The sequence below is a fragment of the Pagrus pagrus genome (genome assembly GCF_965226575.1).
Source record: "Pagrus pagrus genome assembly, chromosome: 4".
NCBI lineage: Eukaryota > Metazoa > Chordata > Actinopteri > Spariformes > Sparidae > Pagrus > Pagrus pagrus.
In genome coordinates this window covers 1,506,110-1,528,212 of record NC_140188.1, presented here as the reverse complement: position 1 = coordinate 1,528,212, position 22,103 = coordinate 1,506,110, and the positions used below count along the sequence as shown (strand labels likewise).

At 44.1% G+C, this 22,103-nt stretch overlaps 1 protein-coding gene across 2 annotated transcripts in view; it reads right to left on the bottom strand.

Annotated features, from left to right (window-relative positions):
* Positions 1-63: 63 nt before the first annotated feature.
* Positions 64-22,103, bottom strand: part of supt5h (SPT5 homolog, DSIF elongation factor subunit) — a 22,399-nt gene continuing 359 nt past the window's right edge. The window contains exons 2-30 of one of the 2 annotated variants that reach the window (XM_084351440.1): positions 22,005-22,100; positions 21,663-21,819; positions 21,454-21,522; positions 17,096-17,107; positions 16,926-16,995; positions 15,767-15,835; positions 15,398-15,463; positions 15,277-15,307; positions 15,063-15,131; positions 13,302-13,553; positions 12,620-12,709; positions 12,464-12,534; positions 11,994-12,099; positions 11,666-11,756; positions 11,239-11,375; positions 10,882-11,037; positions 10,489-10,635; positions 10,224-10,370; positions 9,774-9,899; positions 8,840-8,924; positions 6,884-7,000; positions 6,674-6,776; positions 6,114-6,241; positions 5,879-5,984; positions 5,583-5,741; positions 4,979-5,147; positions 3,371-3,568; positions 1,249-1,344; positions 64-701 (exon numbers count right to left, since the gene is read on the bottom strand). In XM_084351440.1, the coding sequence (XP_084207566.1) occupies positions 561-701; positions 1,249-1,344; positions 3,371-3,568; positions 4,979-5,147; positions 5,583-5,741; positions 5,879-5,984; positions 6,114-6,241; positions 6,674-6,776; positions 6,884-7,000; positions 8,840-8,924; positions 9,774-9,899; positions 10,224-10,370; positions 10,489-10,635; positions 10,882-11,037; positions 11,239-11,375; positions 11,666-11,756; positions 11,994-12,099; positions 12,464-12,534; positions 12,620-12,709; positions 13,302-13,553; positions 15,063-15,131; positions 15,277-15,307; positions 15,398-15,463; positions 15,767-15,835; positions 16,926-16,995; positions 17,096-17,107; positions 21,454-21,522; positions 21,663-21,819; positions 22,005-22,091 (3,255 nt within the window). In that variant the 5' untranslated portion in view covers positions 22,092-22,100 and the 3' untranslated portion in view covers positions 64-560. The remainder of the gene's footprint in view (positions 702-1,248; positions 1,345-3,370; positions 3,569-4,978; positions 5,148-5,582; positions 5,742-5,878; positions 5,985-6,113; positions 6,242-6,673; positions 6,777-6,883; positions 7,001-8,839; positions 8,925-9,773; positions 9,900-10,223; positions 10,371-10,488; positions 10,636-10,881; positions 11,038-11,238; positions 11,376-11,665; positions 11,757-11,993; positions 12,100-12,463; positions 12,535-12,619; positions 12,710-13,301; positions 13,554-15,062; positions 15,132-15,276; positions 15,308-15,397; positions 15,464-15,766; positions 15,836-16,925; positions 16,996-17,095; positions 17,108-21,453; positions 21,523-21,662; positions 21,820-22,004; positions 22,101-22,103) is intronic. The other variant, XM_084351441.1, reaches the window with a different exon arrangement.

The window sequence follows — 22,103 nt, the reverse complement described above, 5'->3', positions numbered from 1 at the left end:
TGAATCGCTGCAGCTCGCCCCTGCTGAGCCACGAGGCTACAAATCCACATGTAGACAAACGGATCAACTGGTTCACAGTTTATTGACAAGTTACACTTAGTTTTTTTTAACCTTCCTCCACCCAGAAAAAAAAACCAAAAGTACTGACAGAACATTGAGAAAAGCACTAAAAACAGATCGACTACTGAGAAAACAGTAAAGCTAACGAAAAATTAAAAAACAAAAGGAGCCGAGAAAAAAGAGAGAGCGAGAGAGAGAGAGAGAGAGAGAGAGAGAGAGAGCTGCTGGACTAATGATGCTCCGACACAGAAACTGGCTCACAGAGAGAGAGAGGAATGTTTGTCAGTCTGATTCCTCCTACGTCAACACGTCACCTGCTGCTAATCTGCTCTGTGTCTGTCTGTTGATTAACAGGTGATAAAAAGTCCCAACACGTCCGTCTGTGTTTGAATGTGACCGTACAGCCGACAGTATTCTGGTTGCAGTCCTCTGTGTGTGTGTGTGTGTGTTCCTGTTCGGTGCGTCTCTGCGTTGTGTTTGTCGGACTCTCTGTCGGCCTCTCAGTGCTCGAGGCGTCCCAGGAACCTCAGGTTGAGGATCTTCAGCTGGTCGTCCAGCTCCATGCGGACGATGCCGTCGTCTCCGTCGATGCTCAGCAGGATGCCCGTCGCCTCGCGGTCCTCTCCCAGAATCACCTTCACCTGGACGCAGAGACAAACCGCTCAACATCAGACAGTTGGTGACAGTTTGACCACATTAAGAATAAATTAATGAAGCTTTTAAATTTATTCTTACAGAGACTCTTAAGCTAAACAAACCTGACATGTTTTAGGTTCCTTCACATTTCTGCCTCACATCAACATGCACACTGTTCTACTAAAATTTGAGATTTTGCAACATGCAAGTTTCAGCATCGTGTGGCAGGATTTGTTTTTTTAAAATGGAGGGGGAGAATATCTGTGTAAGTGTGGACATGGACTAAAACCTCACACATCCAGACTATTAACGCCTCAAGAAGCAGTTAACAGTATTTAATGGGCTGTAAAATGCTTCAGTATTTGAAAAATATTCTCAACACTGTGATGTTGATTCATTGTCCAACGACAAATCATCAGTAACATAAAAACATCACGCGACAGCCTGAAACAATCTGAGGAACTGACGGGTAATTAAACAGCTGACAGACGTGACGGTGACGTGCCGCCTGAACTGAAGGAAAATGGAGGACGATGTTGGTGGAACAGTTACCTTGTTGTTCTTGGTGGGAGTGACGGGCTCCAGGTGATCACTGCTGATACTGACCACCTTCTCCGACTCCTGCATGAACACTGAACACATCCCTCCCTGCGCACACACACACACACAAAATGCTGTCATTGCAGAACACATTAAACACATTTTTTAGGCCGATAAACATCTTGATCCGTGCGATACATCAGCTTGAGTTAAGTAAGAACTGAGACAAACTGAGGTCAACACGACCTTTTAATAAACTGTTCTTCTTTTCTTCAGCGTTTCTGTTACACAATCTGTAATTAACTAATTCATTAGAGTCGAGGTTACACTACAAGAGAACCGGTTGCCACGACGTGTTGTTCGACCGTGTCAGCAATAAAAACTAAAAATGATAAATCGTTTCAGTTATTTTCAAGCAAAAATGTCAACATTTCTCTGGTGTGAGCTTCTCAAACGAGGGCATCTGCTGCTTTTCTTTGTCCTTCGTGACAGTAACCGTCTCCACTGAGGCACGAGAGGACAAAACTTCAAAGATGAGGACGAAGTTCTTCTTGGACCAACAGCATCTCGGACAGGACGACTCTGAGACCGTGTTTTCAAAATCTGGGACTGGAAAAATGGGGTTTGTCTTATATAAATATTGGTCCACTGAAGCAGAAGCAGAGGAACACTTCAAGAGAAGCACAAATTGTGTTTGGTGTTTGGCGAGAACTCACTGAGCAACAACATCTGCAGCCCTGAGAGGCCGTCATGTGTTGGTAAGCTGACAGATGCATTGGTTTTAGTGCAAACACAATCAGTCACATAGATTTGGTTTTGTTCTCAGAGGAACTCGGCTCAGTTACAGCCCGGGTTGCCGCATTGTAATTTTTAATGACGTGGAGCTAAGTTCCTGGTTACTCAAGACATATGTGAGGAAAAACAGACATTATGTCGATGTTCCTAAAGTATGATGCATTAAGAATATGTGCATCCGTTTCACAAGCTCGTTTTGAAATTGCAGGAGGTTTTGAAGTTTTGGCAGGAAATTAGCTCCATACAGCCACGTTTCAGTTACAAGATGGTCCAGCAAATATCTGCAGCTGCAGCTGACTTATCTTTATAATCACTATTCTGTCTCCTTCCCTCTGTTAATGATAGTGAAAAATGTCCGTCATCATTTTCCAAGGTGGTGTCTTTAAATAAAGAGCAAACGTCTCCGTTACCTGGCGCATGCGTCGCTGTTTTGTTTCGTCCTCCATGCATGTCCACAATCACCTGGTGTCGTTGACTTGCTCAGATTCTGTTCATTTCATCATCCCCTCTTGATTTTTGTGCTTCTACTCTGGTTGAGCAGCTACATAGTTGGATCATGTCATTATCTGTCTGTTTCAAGTGTGTTTATTGTTCATATTTCTGACTTTGTTGTGCTGTAGAGTCTGCACCAGGTGTTTTATTTTGAAAATAGACCGGACACACTGCCGCTCTGCTGTCTGACTTCCTGTCTGGCTCGATCAGCTCTGTGCAGCTTCTGGGACGCTGCTGAAACGTCACGGTATGATAATATATTGATTCTTCAGACAACGACACAGTATTTGTGAATATCACGACGTCTGCAGCGATATGATTTTGACTGGATCGTTCAGGCGATGAACATGAGACGATATCCGTCTGCCCATTTAACACCGAAACAGAGGAAGCTGCCATCGCTGTCTTTCAACACAGAAGTTTCTAAGTAACGACAGTAAAGTTCACATTAAATTGACTCCACTGAGGCACATAAACCAACGAGACCGGTCAACAAAACATAACATTCAGCTCGCGGAGACAAAACTATTTATTTTTTGCTGGTCACCATTATTAGCGTGAGCCTGCAGCCTCTTACGCTGCATTAGCCGAGCAGCAAGTGGACATTTTTCTCCACTCAGAGCTGAACAAATCATATTATTGTCTGTCGACCCGTCTTTTCTCTCTTTATTGTCTTTTTGTTGGCCGCTGCTTTTACCTGCGTGGCACCGGCACCGCTCCATATTAAGAGGGTTAGTCTGATGTTGACGTCACAGTTTGTCAGTCAGTCTGTGAACACTGACGCAAATGTTCCTGTCTGAACTCTGATCTGATGATGTCGTATATGTCATGTGACTGCGTTGGTTACCGTGACGCTCCTGATGACGCCGGTCTGTCCCATCAGGTCCATGAAGGAATCCTTCACGCGCACCAGGATGTCGGTGGTCACCCAGTCGCTGCTGCCCTGCTCGATGTTGGATCCCGGGGTGTGAGGGTTGTAACCTCCAGGTGAGGGCGCTCCGGGCGTCATGGGACTGTAGCCCACAGGACTGGGGCTAGGACTGGCCTGTGGAGGAGTCACCATCACAAACACATTAAAGGGAGGCTGAAGGAAGCAGAAATGCTGAAGTACATGGACTTGTGAAGATGCTGAATTGACCGGAGGAGCCCAAAAACAGACGGTCTCATATGTGTTTCACTTGTAACTTGCATTGCTCAGAAATCTGCCTGAACAGGAACGTTTCCATTTTCACAGCCTCACAGGCCGACATCTGTCATCACTTTATTGTTCCTGCACTGCAGCATTTTTTAGTCATGTGATACTGAAACCATAACAGAATATAATTATTTTGGAACATAAAAATATGTCTTTGTTTTGAACTTGTTTTCTTGTGTTTCTATCTGTGGTGCCTTTCCTGTACTCCTGTGATGTTTATAGAGTCAGTCTGTCTCTTCATGTTAATATGAAAAATGAGTTCTCTCAGAAACATTGAGAGTCTTACTGAAATATCCCAAACTGATTTAATATCATATCAAACTGGAACATTGTGAACCAGAATCGTATCAGTGGTGGCACCCAGCTCTAGTTTTTGTTACCTTTTATATCTGCAGACGGGACCTCAACACTAAGTCCTTCACACTGAACCTTTAAAAGATTTTATCTGTCCGAGTCCAGTGATGTTTTGAGTTTGGTAGTCTGTTGGAAGGTGGCGTGATATCTGCTTCTGCATATTTACATGTTTCAGGTAGGGGAAGACTTGGTGCTGAATGTGAGTTAGACCTCCTGCCATGCAGCCATTTGTTAAAGCAGCCGATTTGTCTGACCAGGTGATCAGACGGCCGGTTAAACACAAGAGGGACGTAACGCAGCATCCGGCTGCCAATCTGACAACAGAGACAGTACCAAGGTGTTTTTGTTTTTTTGCTGTATTAACGCCTGTCAATCCAGAGCTGCTAACGTTAGCTCCATTACTTACTGAGCTGGCAGTGGCTAAACTGCGTAAACCATCTCAGTACTCCCTGTCGTCAAACTGGCTGCAGTTAAAACCAGAGGCGTTTATTTGGAGCCGGGTGTTTTGCAGCTTCTTTGGCACCAAGTAAAGTCATCTGTTCAGCAGGAACCTCAGAAAATTAGCGAGGGTTCAGGCAGAGCAGCTGGACGACATTAGAGGGGAAAACCAGAAAGGTTGTGAGCGATTAATGTTATAGTGTTATCTGTGTTTCAGCACAGTCATCAGTGAAATTAAATCTGAGGTCGGTTCCACTCGCCCGCTGCTGAAAGTTGAAGATTGGACGACATGATATTATTGGTTGAAATCGGTTAGTACAAGATTGCAAAAGCGTTTCTTTCCGTTCTCGCTTCATCAGAGTACGTGGTGGTAACGACCCTGAATGACGGTCGTCATCAGACGTAAAATGGGGAAAAAAGTAATACTTAATTCTGAAATAAATGCATTTTGAGAGCAGTTTCTCCTACCTGATAGGCCATGGGGGAGGGCGTCGGATGGTAGCTGGCTGGAGAATGTGTGTTCTGGTAGCCGACTGGCGAGGGCGCCACCTGGTGGTAGCTCTGAGGACTGGGGCTGGGCTGATAGGAGCCCTGAGGGGACGGGGCCGCATACGGAGAATACTGCTCTGTGTTGTACCTACACACACACACAGAGACAGGCACACACACACACAGACAGACACACACAGACACACACACACACACACACACACACACACACACACACACACACACGTGTTAAAGTATCAGACATCCAATTCAAATGATTTACCGACTGTCCAGTGAAATGAACCTCCAGGTTTATGAGCTTCAAATACTTTCTCTGAGAAAAGCGCCGACTGGAGATTAACGCTTATTCCAAATATTTATCCTCCCGTTCATTACCACAATATAAACAGTAAGTTTTATCAAAACTGACACAGACACGTTGGTGATTTCAGGCTGATATATAATTCTCACATTATGTTTACACCAAAAAGGACAAAAAAATTCTACTTTCACCATCAGACAAAAAAAACAACCTCTGAGCGACAGAAAGAACAATGTGTCTGTAATATCTGTTGATACTCACATAGCAGGTGTGCCAGGTGTCTGAGGGTTGTACTGAGGATTGACCTGTGGAGACGGGACTTCTGGGTAACCCGGGGTCTGGGGGTTGGGGGTGCCTCCGTAGCCCTGAGGGGACGGGGAGGGCTCGTCATCGTAGCCGAAGTCGTACTCCTCTTCGTTCCTGGAGTGAAGATGCAAACGTTTACACAAACACGAAATAAAGAGTGACAAATAAAAAAGGCTCATACCTTTAAAATAAGTGTGTGTGTGTGTGTGTGTGTGTGTGTGTGTGTGTGTGTGTGTGTGTGTGTGTGTTACCTGGACGGTGTGTTGGGGTTGCTGGGGTCCCAGGCTCCGCTCTGACCCGGCGTCCTGCTCCCATCATGCAGCGGTGTCTGAGAGCCGTAATGAGGCGTACGGCTTCCTGTTAGAGGGCAGAGAAGGAACACGTTCAGTCACAAGGGATTGTGGGTAATAACTTAGTGTTTTCTACATGTTGAAATGTGTCATTAGTGAGTCAGTCACTTGTATATGTGCACTGACAGCGTCTTACCATCGTGCAGCGGCGTCTGAGACCCGTACATGGGTGTTCTGGAGCCGGTACCGTACATGGGAGTCTGGGAGCCGTACATGGGAGTCCGTCCATGGGTGGATGTCATTCCACTGTGTCTCTTGGCTCCCCTGGAGGGACGGAGCAGAGACAGGGTGGGAGATTAATGTGAGGTTAGAAACTCTTGATCATAAATTGGGTTTCTGGGAGACAAACTGACAGTAACCAGGAAATGAAGATGGTGAAAGAGAACAGGGCCGATCGTCTATTACAGTTCCACTGAAAGTAGATGTGCATCGTCAATAAATCATTGAGCAGCCCTGAAAAGGAGGAAGAGGATGGAAGAAGAAGGAGAAGGAGAAGAAGAAGAAGAAGAAGAAGAAGAAGAAGAAGAAGAAGAAGAAGAAGAAGAAGAAGAAGAAGAAGAAGAAGAAGAAGAAGAAGAAGAAGAAGAAGAAGAAGAAGAAGAAGGAGGAGGAGGAGGAGGAGGAGGAGGAGGAGGAGGAGGAGGAGGAGGAGGAGGAGGAGGAGGAGGATACAGGACAGTGTGTTTGGGTACGTACATGGTAGTTAAGCGCTGTCGGTCTACAGAGATGGTCTGACAGGTGGAGTGCAGCTCCACTCTGGCTGTGGACTCTGTTGCGTCCTTCACCACACCAATGTAACCTGGGAAATGTAGGCACATGATGAGTAGTTAGTTTCTAAATGAGAACATTTTTATGGAGCAGATCACTTTCTTTCAACTGTGACACTGATGAAAACCGGTGGCTTACCTTTGTAGGGACCCTGGGAGATGCGGACCGTCTGACCAATCAGCTCGTTGTCTCTTCGTCCTCTGCCCCGCCCCATGCCTCCTCCACCTCCTCCTCCTCCTCCTCTCTGAGGAGCACCTGCACCACAACACAAACACCTGCCTCAAACACTGCTGACACAGCAACTTTTCTCTTCTCCTGCAGCAGGTGGCTGCTTTACTAACAACAGTGACAGAGCTGCGGCGATTAGCCTGTCATCAATATATAAAAGATATATGTGAATCTAAATAACAGAACATTATTCACAAATTATTTTGGTTGAATCATCCATCGTTTGTCATTTTTAAAGCCAAAATTTGTTTGAACAAGCACTTCATACTCTAAACAGCCCGGTTAATGGAGGACTTGGCGGCACCCTCCCGCCTCTGATCAACTGAACATGTGTTGAGTTGTATTTCCAGCTGAAGCCAAACAAAGCAGATCAAGAGCTGATGACCGAGGAGGCAAACAAACAACAGTGATGGATCTGCTGGATGAACTCACTGAGCTGTCACGCGTTGTGAAACTACAGACTTTCCCACTTTGATCGTACAGATGTGGCGTCACAGCACCGAACAAACGCAACGACAGAGGATCACTTTCCTTTCCTTTATCACAGAAGACTGTTCGCAGGCTTCATCGGTGTTCGTGGATAACTGGAGTCAGATTTCAGCAGGTTTCTCAGAGATATAAAACAAAGCGACAGGAAAAACTACAAAGATCAAATGAGACGATGTAAAAATGAAGGATCCTGAGGCTGCGCTGGAGAAAACTGTTCTGGGTCTGCTCCGTCTGAAATGTTGACATTTACACGACTAGCTGAGTCGAGTCACTTCAGTGAGAAAACATTCAGACAACAGTCTAAACTGAGCACAGAGTCGTGTTTATGCTTAAACACCGGGTGGAAAAATGTAGCATATTATAAATATTCAGAACAGCCTTTTGAAACTGCTGATCACGTCACTTTGATAAACAAATCTGACTTTAATACCCGGACATCCTGGTGGAGGCTGTGTAACATTGAGCAGCATTGTTTTCATTAGTGACGGATGTTTCAGTGCAAATCACCTCCACACGCAGTTAATAGACCAGCTGACTTATCGCTCACATCCCTTGTAAAAACCTGTTACTGCAGCCTCACCCGGTTCCTAAAAGCTCAAGTTGTGGTTGTCGTGTGTTCAGTGGAAAGCATCCAGCAGCCTGACATTTATTAAACCGGGCCTTCTCCATATGAAACATCTCTGCAGGCCTGTGTCCACACAACGGTGTTTTCTGAGCGCCCGCGTCTCTTTTCAATAGTTCCCGATGAGGAGAGTGCGTCTCCAGCAGCATGCTGCCGCTCTGAGCGCTTCTCGTTGGATATCTGGCACCGGTGACGTCACTGTCACGCCTTTTTTCTTGCCATCATCGTCAAGCTTATCGTCAACCATTCTCCGTTTGGTGCTCATGGTTAAAAAAACTAAAACCAAAACAATCAAATAAACACTTGTACAGTAAACCACAAAGCTCCTTCACTAACGCTTCTTCACGGCGCTCCTGAGGCGCCAGCCTTTTTCCTGCCCGAAAAAAATCATTTGGACACGGGCCCTCGGTCAGTTCTGACTCCGGACGCAGCAGAAGCCTCCTGAGAGGGTGTCAAAGCTTTAGAAGTTCCCACTGTTGCATTCACTTTTGTTTATGTATGAACTCGTCCATCACATTAACTGGTGGAAGCCAGTGGAAGTTGTTTCAAGTAGTTTTAAAGAAACAAGATTTAAACACAGCTGCTTTAAGTCTACAGGAACAAGCAGCAGACGCCAACAAGGCTAAAACAAAGCCAACATTATTATTCTCTACCGAGCTCCTTCACGATATCATCTCCTGGAAAGAGTTTTGTTTTCCCACCACAGCAGCGACCCTCCCCTCAGGGCTGAATCATGATTGGTTTTTGGCACTTACCTCCTCCGCCGTGGTGCATGGGGCTGCTGATCCGAGGGCTCATTGGAGCAAATCCTCCCACTGTGAAGTTGGTCACGTCTCTGGGCTGAAGAGAAAAAATGTCAGTGTGAAAATACAGAAGTTTGAGAGTTTGTAGTTCGATAGATCATCACTGTACGTGCACATAATCAACTGTTTGAGCTCTAGCAGAGGCTGCCACAGACACAAGTACTTATTTTACATTTAAACACAACTTGAAATGATGTCATGCTCATGGTGACAGTCTGATGGGTTTTAAATATTATCATTTATTAACCAAACTCTCCCCCTTTATCTTAATTAAACTTCATCATGTATTAATGTGAAGGGGAAAACTCTTGGCCAATAGGAGCCCAGCGTCACATATCAAACAATCATCTAAGAAATGATCCTAAAACAGAATAAGTTTGTATTTTTGCACTTTCAGTTCCCTCGTCTCAAAGTCACTGGGTTTTGTTGATGTCTGAAATATTGTCTGTGGTTAATAAGAGCTTAAGATATTTGGATGATTTTTTTATTGAATTTAATTATAAAGCTCTTCTGTGTTAAAAACAGTTAGCGGTTGCTAACAAGTGTCTAAATGAGACTACAGAGGTTGTCGGGGACATTAAACGTCCTCACAGCGAACACGGAGACTCGTCTCCTCACTAGTCCGTCTTTACAGGCCCACTTTAGTTACACACTGTTCTCACTCTGACTTTACAATTTGTACATTGATCAGTTTATAGTAAAGTATATATTTATAGTGTAGTGCAATAGGAAGCTTTGCCAGCTTAACGTTAGCTTTTTACATCAACTGTTACACTGTTTGTGGTGGAGATCATCTTGTGTTTGTCACAGAGCTTATTTTTCTACAAAAATTCAAAATGAGGGAACCAAAATACGTCATCCCTGCCGCTCTTGACGTGGTGCTGACCTTGGATCCACCAGCCAACACCAGGTGTCTGGTCTTGCACACGAACATGCCTCCGTTCTCCACCAACTTCTTACAGTGGAGGAAGGCGAAGCCTCGAAACAGGTGACGGATCTCGCCTTCACGGCCCTGCAGGAGAAACGCACATTTTTAATAGAGTTATCTCGCCCACACTTATTCTGGTGTAAACTGAAGAGTTGGCAGGGTTCGGCCTCCTGCGCCTCACTGAAGTCAAGACTTTGGTTTAGAAAATTAATTCCAGAAGTTTTGAATCACTGATGATATTCTCAATCATTTCAACAGCTGTCTAAATAAAGGTTGGATATAAATCTCTTTTTTTACTTAAAAGCCTTGTGAAGTTCTAGAAGTAAACATTTTATCAGCTGCAAAATCTCACTTGATGAAGATATAAATATTTAACAGAAGCGGACAAATGAACTCTGCGGTCCTGACCGAGTGCGGCCCGTCGATGACTTTGACGATATCCTTGACGTGGATGTTGTTCTGCTCCGAGTCCAGAGCCACGGCGAAGCGGTTGTCCTTCCTGCGGTTCACCGCCTGATGTCGCACCGTCAGCACCTTCCCGTGCATGTTCAACACCTGAGAGGACACACGAGTCAGTCACAACGTGAATGTGAGCTGAATCTTTAACTCAAAGAAGAACTGGCTTCATGTTCCTTGTGCAGATAAGCTTTCATGCCTCGGAGCAGACTACTACCTGAAACGTCTCTCTCTCCAGTCGGACGATGACTCCGACCGTCTGTGGGTCCAGTTGGACCAGCTCGCCCCACTCATGCTGTCCTCCTGCATCGACGCCGGACGCCGTCTCCGAGCAGAGCTGCAGGTCTCTGGGCAACACCTTCAACTGTACGCACACACACACACACACACACACACACACAGGGTGAGACGTCAAATAAGACATAAAAACAAGTCCCTTGTGATAGTTTTCTGTACATATCCATCCATATGAAGATGTTTTTTATTTATCAGGTCAGACAGACTGAACAACAACTAAATCACAACCCACAGACCTCAACTTTTAATAACTTGTAAGACTCAGTTTCACCAACCAGAACTCATTAATAAGGTGAACAGACAGAGCAGGTACCTCGTGCATGGTGAGGTCGGAGAACAGGATGACGAAGTTCTCCTCCACTCTGACGATGAGGCCGGTGTCGCCCTCGTATCGCCCGGCGATCACCTTCACGTGGTCGCCCATCCTGAAATATTTTTTCAACTCGTGAGCCGGAAACTCCAGAGGGTCCTGCGAGATCACACGTGGACGGGAGACCAGTGTCAGTTTTAAACCATCATAGTGGAGACAATTAATAATTCACAACCTGACTTTGAAAGCTTGCAGGATTAACAGCACGTCAATGAGATGAGGGATCTCACATGTTAAGAAAGGTAAGTGTGTGTGTGTGTGTGTGTGTGTGTGTGTGTGTGTGTGTGTGTGTGTGTGTACCTTCAAGTCTTCGTGTTTGGGCATGATGGTGATCTTGTTGCCGTCAACACTGAGGATTTTTCCCTGCAGGTTGATCAACTCGCCCTCACACACCTCCACGTTGTCACCGGCCTGCAGGTTGTGTTCACGCTCCTTACCTGCACACGCACATGCACACACGCACACGCACACACATTGATTTGTTTTAGGCAGAGGACACTTTACTGGCAACTTTAACTGTGACCTTTAACCTTCCATATTATAATTCATCATGAGTTTAATACAAATGATTTGTGTACATTCCCAGCCAGCGTCGGCTCCACAAGAGCTCAACTATTATGAAAATGTACATAAAACTGCCAAATAAATAAAAAACAGGCTGATTTTTTTATTGAATTCGAGCTTTTTACTGCATTTCTAAGTTCTAGTTTGATTAACAAATCTTTACCTGACTCGGTGACCACCTCCAGGTCGATTCCTTCGGGCTGGTCTTCAAACTTCTCCAGCTCTGACAGAGTGGGCTTCACGCCGTCCGTGATCTGTCGGAGAGAAACCAGCTGCTGAGGGGATTTTCTACACACCAACCCTTTTAATCTTTCAGCTGAAGTCTAACATTTAAATCAAAAGACTTCACATGAAAACAGCAGTTTGTTTGAGTCTCGTCAGGACTCGTTAAACACTCAACAATGAAGGGGTTTTCTCAGGACAAGTCCTCTTGTGTTTTCAGAGTAACGAGGCAGCATGAGGAGTATCCTGACATGAAAGAGCCTCCTCACCACAGCCGACATGGCGAAACTCTTGAACAGGAATCCTTTGCGGCTGTAGCGGTTGCCCTCAAAGATCATGAAGTCTCCGTCATGGCTGACCTCGCCTCCGAGGGACCTGTCAATCAAATCATCATCTGTTACCTTAAACTGAAACTATTAACTGCATCGTTTTTCATTAAAAAATCCAGATTACTTTCAAAAGTAGAGTAGAAAACCTCATGTATCAGGGATTCATAGATTCAGTCACAATGATCCGGATGATGAAACTGATCATCATTCAACTGAATGATCTGTAGATTTCTGACATTCATTTGACTTCTAGCCTGAAGCACAGCAGCAGGACACTGACTGCTGTGTGAACACGGCCTATTACCACCTCACAAATAAAGTGTTTAATGAAGTTAAAGGACTAATATTAACACATTTAAAGGCTTTTTAAGGATCTGCTGACACCGGCGTGTGTGTGTGTGTGTGTGTACCTTATCTTCTCAGCGTCAAACAGCCTCTGAGCAGGTCTCTTGAACTTCTTCCTCTTGGCGAACCAGTCTTTCTACAGGACACAGACGGACGGTGTGTCAGTCAACTTTCACCTCAGTGTATCCAGAGTTAAGTGTGTTAACGTGCGCTCGTCCTACCAGGCTCATCTTGGCTTTGATGCGGTCCAGGTCAATACGAGGGATCATTTTCAGGGAGATGGTGTTCTGGCTCGGCTCCACGTAGTCCACCTGGAGACCGAAGGGAGCGACACGACAGAACAAGTTCGTTATTGACCATGTAAGAAGTATCTTGCCTCAATAATCAGAACTGTATTGTCTATTTATTCATCAGTTATCATTCAGACGATTGTGTCCAATCAAATCTGATCATTAATTAAGTCTCTGACCAATTAGAGAGATAAACTGAATATCTTTGGATTTGGCAAAACAAGACAACGAAACACCAATCGACCCTCTACACCGTTTAAAACAACTAATCAACGAATCTAGAAAATGATCAACAGATTAATCGAAAATGAAAATACTCATTAGCTGCAGTCCTACTTCTGATGTCTCGATCCAAAAAATCAATACCTAAAGTTTTATTTGACTTGCTAATCAGTAATTGTTCAGCCTTAAACACATGGTTAGAATGAATATGTTTTATATTTGGTATATTTTTAACAAGCAGTACGACAAACGCTTCAGTGTCAACACCTGTCGACTCACCTGATGATTCATTTCTGTTTAATTTTAAACCTCTCGTGTGTTTTCCACATCTTTAATCTCATTTGACTTTTTAGGAACTGCAGTTGCAGCGTTTCGTGTCGTCAGTCGGTACCTGAGCGATGTCGTCCTTGTACAGGCCTCTCTTCAGCCGGACCCAGGACTTAGGCTTCAGGTTGGTGACCTCTTTGACGACCTTCAGGACGTCCGTCATCTCTTTGATGGGGACCATCTGCTGGTTCCACAGGCCCATCCTCAGGTTGCCGATGCCTTCGATGGCCGACTTGACGTGTGTCTGCTTGTACGACTCCACGTAGATGTAACCTTTGACGTGATCCGGGGCGACCACGGACTTGATCTGCAGAGGCTGTGGGGTGGAGGAGGGTGGAGCAGTTACAACAGTCTTTACGCTCATATTATAAAAGGCAGGCGGCAACTTCCTGGATCCATTCGTACTGAACGGTCATCACTGTACACACGACTTCAACACTTTACCCAATGCATTATTGAATGAACTGAACATTTTGTTCTGCAGCAGTTGTGTCTCTGCAGATAAAAGCAGTCTGGCAAGAATCTCTTATAATCTCACGCTCAGTAAGAAAAATCTTGAGGGTTGTGTAACGAAAGTCCCTTTAACGCTACGTAAGAGAAACAACACAGCAGAGTCTCACAGCCTGATGAGTCAACGCTCCAGTAACTTTTATCCATCCGACTACGATTAGTATGAAAAATTGCCAAAATTGGCTTCTTCCAGCTCTCCGGTGGTCTGATCCAGCTAATCAGCTGCAGGCAGAGCGGGAGATCGAAAGTAAGATCTCCAGAGGCCCGAAAACAAACCGACAGGGAGTGCTGGCAACGTTACTTTCAAACAACAATATATTACATATTACTAGTTACCTTCATTTCAACGTAATGTATTTCAATAATGAATGTCCTCGGACTCAGGGATGAGCAGCAGACAGGATCACAGTCTGATAAGTTATGAGACAGGAATATACACAACAGACCTGCTGCCTCACATATTGAAGGATCTGGATTGTACCCTGGGCTCCACTGGATCATTGCTCTCCTGTTTCACTCTCTCCTTATATCTGTATTTATGTTTCTGATGCCTCTTCACTGATGTTCTCCGTTTTACTGCTAATCATCTTGTGTGTCCTCTTCCAGGTCACCACGATGGACAGGAGGCCGCGTGGCTCGGGCACCACTTGTCGAGGCCTCGTCCTGCTCGTCCTCCTGGATCCACACACTTTACATAAACTATCATTTGCAGCAGATATTCTGTCAATGCAACTTGTCTGTCCGTCCCGAGAGGGATCCTCCTCTGAGGCTCCTCCTGAGGTTTCTTCCACCCCCACTTATATTACTCAGTTACCGCTAAAAGAAATATATCACTGCAACACGTTGCTGACAACAGATCAGTCGAGGAACTTAACATTAAGGGGCAAAGACTTTTCAGGGTTTCTCCCAGGAGATTAGTGATCAGACAATGTGAGCGCTGCCAAGATTCGGCCTCCCTGAACCAACAAACAAATATAATAATAAACGCTGTGAAAAAAACTGGTAGAAATATAAACAAACTTGTTATGTTGCACCCAAATTAAAACCTGCTTTCACTCGGCGGTAAACAAACTAATACAATATGTTGTTTTTTCAAGATTATGCAATTATTAGAACAAACCCAGCCTTCACTTATGCGCCATGTGGCCGACGGTTCAAAGCTGCTAAATGTTTCAAACAACGATTGTTACGCTGCAGGAGAGCTCTGAACATGGTCAACAACAAAGCATTGGTTGAGCTGTGAAATGACGATTCTCAGATATAAAACCAGAATCAGAGTCTTCAAAGAAGTCATGTGAAAAAATAACCTCCTTACTGTGTCTGTGAACTGGTAGGCGATGAACTTCCTCATCAGTGCGATGGCCGTCGCCCTCTCCTCTCCGATCTAAAGAGACAGAATACGTTGAGGAGGTGAGGAGTGAGTGTGTGTGTGTGTGTGTGTGTGTGTGTGTGTGTGTGTGTGTACATGTATGTTTTCTGGTTGTGTGGACACACGTGTGTGTGTGTGTTTATCTTCAGAGGACACACACCTTACACTTGACCGTCCACAGGTTGGGATCCCTGAAGACGACAAAGAAAGTTCAGAAACATTAAAACAACTCGATCATCTTCGTGATCTCTGATCTGATTGGTGGATGAGTCGTCACATACTTGACACCAGGAAGTAGCTGCTGCTGGGTGATGTCATCAGAGAGCTCCTCAGACCCTCCGGAGTAACTGCGCACCACAGAAGAAGAAAAACAAGATGTTGATCAACTTTAACTGTTTTCAGCAAAATAAAGCATCAAGTTCAACAGAAACCTTTTCCAGAGAACGTTTAGCTAACTTTCAGAAACACGACCGTACATGAACTTTGGTCTCAATCCTGAATTTAAAAACAAAAGTTAAACACTTAATGGTTGTGTAACAGCTATAATCAGACTCTTCAGGGGAGCGGACTCAGTCCATCAACATCTGTTTCGTGGAGTAACAGATATTCACAGCTATGATGTCGGTTTTTTACAAGGCCAAGATACTCACTGCTCCCCTGTTGACGACTTGGCGTATTTCCTCATGTAGTATTCACCCAGCGCCTCCTCTCTGGAGTCTCTGCAAAACACAGCACACACACACAGTTAGACTTAAACAAAAGCTGCTTCTGCTTTTCATTAACTGCATTTCATCTGAGCAGTATCCTACTGCAAGCAAAACATTTCGTGGACTTACTGCTGTTAATGCTGCTTGTTAATGAGCCTGCAGCACCTAAAATTACTCGTTAAGTTTTATTTGAACTGTGCTAAATTTCCTGCGAATCATCAAAATACAACACAACGTAATTGTTTGTTTCCATCCTGTTGTGTGTACATGAGGTCGACTGTCGTCAGAGAGCGACTCACAGAAAGAGTCAGCAGTTTGAAGCAAAGTGTATTTTGCAGTTGTCGCATTAAAAAAGGTACCACAAGAAAAATAACATCACAAAAAGCAAGAACACAAATGTTTCCAAGGGGGAAATATTTCAACGCCTTTTTCTCTTGTGAATTAGTGTGTCATCATCATCATCATCATCATCGCTGCCTGAACATCAATAACTGAATAGCATGAACACTGATAACCAAGAGCTGCTGCGAGTTTAGCTTTGATCAAGAGGAATATTAAATATACCAAAGAAAATCAAAGACAAGTCTCTTAAAACGAACTCACTGGTTTTTAAAAATCTACATTTTTAAAATACTACTCAGTGTACTACTAACACCAGACAGTGTTGTGAAGTTTGGGGAGTTTTAATAATCTTCCAGGACGACAGAAGAAAACTGGTCAACTGTTTTCCAGGTTTTCCAGGACGCGTGGGAACCCTGTCATAGCTTGGACAGATTTTAAGGTTGTGAAGCTTTTGAAGATTCTGGCATCACAATAAGTAAAAATACCAGCGTGGGCACTGGGGGACCGTCACCGTTCGCAGGGTGAAACCGTTGATGAAGAAGACGACACAAAGGTTGAAAGGTGAAACGATGGAGGACCATGTGGAGAACATGTTGGACTTCTGTTAGTTGACTGCATTAATGTGAGGAAGGTTACAGTCTCATCATCGCTGCATTGACATTTGAGTCACATGTTTCATGATTCACTGAGTCCATTTGTGTTTAAAATCCACTTAACACATTTAAACATCAGGAAAAGCAGACGTCGAGGCGCTTGTTACCTCCAGAGGTTCTGCAGCCGTCTGGATCCAGAGTGATCTTCATCCAGCACCACATGGTCGATGTTGGACACTGAGGAGAGAGGAGGGGGTTGTTATATTCCAACTAAATCTAATTTAGATTAATTTGATCAAACAAATTATTGGTGGTGCTGAACAAAGAGTAGACTTACTTTCAGCCTCCTCTGCTCAGGATGGACCAGTGACAGAGGAAGGAGAGGAAGAGGAGAATAAAGGAAGAGGCGAGAAGAAGAGCAGGAGCAGAGATGAGATAAAAGCCATAAATGAAGGATAAATGAAATAAAAGATAAGAAGAGAAGTTGTAAGGAGTGAGTGCAGAGGGATAGTCAGAGAACAGGAGCAAAGAGGAGGAGAAGAAATGAGAAAGAAGAAGCAAAGAAAGAAAACAAACAAAAGAGTAAAAGGAAGGAAGAGATGGAAAGAAAAACAGAGTGAAGAGATATAAGAACAAAGGAGGACATTATTGAGAGGTAAGAAAACAGATGACAGGAAAAGGTGAGGAGGAGAAGAAACAACAGGATTAAGGCAAAGCAGCAGCAGCAGAGGGAAAGAGGAGGATGAGGAGGAGGATGAGGAGGAGGTGAGGACAGAAGCCAAAAGACATTGTCATCAGGGCAGAGCACACAGGAGCAGAGTCAGGCAGCAGCAGCAACACAAAGCATGATGGGAGAAAGAAACAACAGAAAAACAAACAGATTAACGGTGAGCGTCGAGCACAGAGAAGCATGAGGCCAGTGAAGGTTCAATGTGGTTCAAGGAGACGTTCAGTAGAAACAAAACTCAACGCGACGCTGATGACCCCACAACGCGTTAGTGCGTCTGTCTACACTGTCCGACTTCCTGCCTCTCAGATCAAATCCCGTTGGGGATTTTAAACATCAGGAAAAGCGGACATTGATTTTGTCACATTTTACAAACACACTAAACAGTAACCAGTATAGGCGACTTCTTTGTCCCCAGACTCCCTTAACAAATGTGTCAGTTTAGTGAGTTGTTGGGTTGGAGACACTTTAGAAACTGTGTGAAACTCTGTCTCTGACTGATTCTGACTTATTTGTTCCTTCTTGTAAATTCAGCAAATGTTCTGCATGAACTTCTTTCTGTCTTTGAGTAGAAAACACGCTCGTCCCAGTGGTGCGCGTGTTGACTTCATATAAAGCGGGGAATCACCCGGGACGGTGTTAATAGCAGGCGTAAGCAGACTGTCACGCGGACGGGAGGAATATGTCGCTCTAAGAATTGTTATTTCTGTGAATCAACAGAAAACAACTTGTACATCTCCACCCACATTTTCTGGCTCGTGCCACCGACTGGCTCAGCCGTCTGAACCACCGACGGAGACGTTGCTATCGAAACACCAGTTTTTGCTTTTGTTTCTACTGTTCATCTTCCTTTGGTGATAGTATGCATTACCATGTGCCACATAAAAAGCTTCAACCACATCTGTTAGTCCAGACATTTTCAATAAAAACATGGCAGCGTTGTACCAGGCAGCAGGGTCGGGCAAATGATCACACTTGGTTCTTACAACAGATCCAGACTATGACTGAAACGTTCTCTACGACTGAAGGTCAAACCTCTGGCTGCAGAATAACACTCTACACGTTAATGTGAGTTTTTGTTTCACGTCAACATCAAACTGACTTCTTCACATCTGGTTTTATCCAACAATAAAATGATTAAAATCACATTTAAATTGCATTAGCGAGATCAGTGCAATTGTAACTAACAATTGTATGTGAATATTCTTGTTGTAGCCAATCAGCTGTCATGAACAGTTTGGACTTTGTAAAGTGAGTTGTTCAGGGAGCCAATAATGGATTTGCCCTCAGTGCCTCCTCACACGAAGCTTCACGCTCCCACACACAGCTGTGCCGAGATGGGGTGGGGTTAATACATTCTGGGACATGGGTTTTATCAGATGGATGGAACTGATACTCCGTTTGCTTCAGATACACATGGATATAAATGGAAACATCAGAGCAGGAGAGGATCTGGAGTAGATTTACCGTTAACTGAAGAGGACATGCATGACAGAGAGGAACACCGATAAGACAGAGAGAGTTCAGTCAGACAACACTCATGTTCAGCTGCATCACATCAGGTTCATGACTCATCACTTCACAGTACAAGCTAGTCGGAGCTTCAAGAGTTGAGAGCCCAAAAGCCTCCGTCAGTTTGTTAAAAGTCAGAAACAAACAGTCTGACTTTATGTCTCCTATTAGCGAGTCTGAACCTAAACTCAAGAGTATTTACAGGTGACGACTATCGATGTGACGGCCGCTACTCTCCTCTCACACATTTTTATATCTACGTAGCTTCCTGATGGGGATAAATGAGAAGATATTATGTGACAGGGACTGCGACTGAATCGGGAATTGACAATAATTAAATAATTAAATAATTAATTAAATTAATATTTCAAGTTTATATGAAGTTTCACGTCTCTCAGGTAGAGCTGGGTACCGATCACATTTCAGTACCTGGAGCTACACACAGGTACACAACAGCTCCTCTTCCCCGGGACGTCACTCTCCCGTCCTCTCAGCTGTTCAAAACCCTGGACGCAGCTAAGGATTTTTACTACGAGCACTGATGGAGCATCAGCACAGTAATACGACTGTATCAAAACTATAAACAACTGTCAGTAGGAGCTTTAATAACAGACAGCAGAGGGAAGCGTTACGTTGATGCAGCGTCTCGTCTGCCTGATCCAAAGAAGAAAAAACACTGGCAGGTGTGTTATGTTGTCGTCACTACAGCTGCATACTGTAACATGTCCCTGTGAATAGTATGCAATTCAATTTAATACGAAGATTAGGACTTAATAACCTCACATCCTGTTAGAGCGTCCTAATGAGGATGTTGGTCAGGAATTGTGGACGCAGTTTTGGCTAACGATGTTCACGTCGTCTTCAGGCTATCAAACACGACACGACGACACGAACGTCCACTCTTCAGCTTTTAGATAAATCTGATGTTTGACCAGCTGTTTCGTCAGATTAGACGAGTCACTGACGTAACTTTGTCCCCTTAAAGGAGCACTACGTAGTTTTAGAGAAGAAATTCAACCTGAGAATGTCAATATTTACAATATCAACGAGGTAATAACACAAACTTTTTCCAGAAGTGAATAAACAAGAAAAGTGGCAGGGTCCGCCACATATAAACAAAGTAAAACAGTATAAAGTGTGTTGTCCTTTAAGGTCAGTTTGTTTATTCAGTCATGAAAACAAAGAGTTTGATTATTTAGTTTGTTTAGACAGAAAAAAAATCAGCCAATGAAAATCTTTGTCTTCTCATTAACATTTCTTCACCAAAACTACAGAATGCTCCTTTAAAATTGTGGAGTTCGGTACCCAACACTGCTGTCAGGACGTAATATTTTGTTTAGTGTTTGTTCAACCAAACCCGTCCTGACATTTGAGACATTTTAAGACCTTTAGAGAGCTTAAATTAAAATAATAACAGGGGATTTAAAAAGCAATCGTTACATCCGGAGCTTATTTTGTTTCCAACAAGGTAAAAAAGGCTCAACAGACTTTCAGAACAGCACGTTAGATGTTACAATAAATAACATTTATCATTTCTGATGCCGACTCACGGTTGTGACCAACTGACACACCTAAACGGGGCGGAGCCATCGTTCATGTTAGACCTGTTGCTGTGTCATGTGTGCTGTGAGAGCGTTGGACGCTTTCTGTGGGAAGAAAACATCTAACATCTTCTTACAAAAACAAACTGTCGGCTTCATATTCGGTTTGAAAACAAACAAATTCTGCATCCATGCAGATAGATGTCCACATCAGGAAACTGAGCCAGCAACTGAAAGATTATCGTCTGTGTCGAAATGTGATTTATGATCCAACCAGTGTGTGTTCAGTTTGGAGACAGACTAAATGTTCAGTTTGGTATGTTTTAGCCCATTAGCTACAAATGAAGCAGACTTGTTCCATCGCCAAAGAATGTTTCCATTTGAACTTTTCCTTCTTTTTCCTCAGAGACTCGCCTCGAGGACTGAATCCATCAGAGTAGTTAGTTGTACTGTTTTTTGGGCATGTGGTACAAGTTTTATACAAGCTTGTAAAAGTCTGACTCTCGTTATTAAATCAAAGACAAACATCATCGGTTCAGTTTGTTGAACTGAACTTGTTTAATGTTGACAACTTATTCACTCTGATCAACTTCTTCTCTCACACATGTGCAAGTTGTTTGTCAGGGTGTTTGAAATGAAGTGAAACCAGTGGCGACGTAACATAAAACACATTTAGAAACACTGCAGCATGCTTTGGGAAATGGGCAGCAGGAATGTGCTGTTGGCGTGATTTGTGGTAAATGGGCTAAAACACTGGTGTGGTCCTTTAATCAAAGCTCAATTTTACCGAAAACATCCATCTTAACAACAAGAGTTTGGCTGGATTTGTTGATTTCACATAAACGCCACATTTCATGAGTGTGTGTCTCTGCAGTGTAAGATAATAAAAATCTCCGAACAGGTCGAGTTCCTCACCTTTCTCCAGAATATCTTCTGCTCCGTCCTCCCACTGATCCTCTTCATCATCCTCCTCATCGTCCACATCTAGACAGAGAGGAAAGAAGCAGAAGGACAGAAGACAAAAACTGCATTAAAGCTCACTTTATCTCTGAAGAGCAACAGGTGCCTCGTGGAAAAGCAGGAACAGTTTAACAATAAAGGGTGACGGAGCAGGAGGCTTGTACCGGCTTCATCCAGGATGAAGCCTCCATGTCTGGGCTTCTTTCTGGGACGATCCTCATCCTCCTCCTCCTCCTCTTCATCATACTCCTCCTCATCCTCCAGGTCCTCCCCCTCCTCCTCTGCTACCTTGTCACTGCCCTGGGGGCTGGCCGGCTCTTCCTGATAACGGATAAAACAAAACTATCAATAAAGTTCACAATATTCTCCATATCCTTTTTATAATAACTTATGTTCGTGTGCTTTTATAGCTGGTGTGACTGGAAGTCCTCCAGCGGTGCTACTTCATCACAGTGTTTACCTGAACCCACGGGGGAGTTAGCATAACTAGCTAGCGGTTAGCATACCTCATTCTCCTCCACCTCCTCGGCCTCTCCGTCGCTGCTGCGGTCACTCTGGTTGTCGGAGAAGTCGCTGTCCTCGCTGTCAGACATCTTGTAACCCTG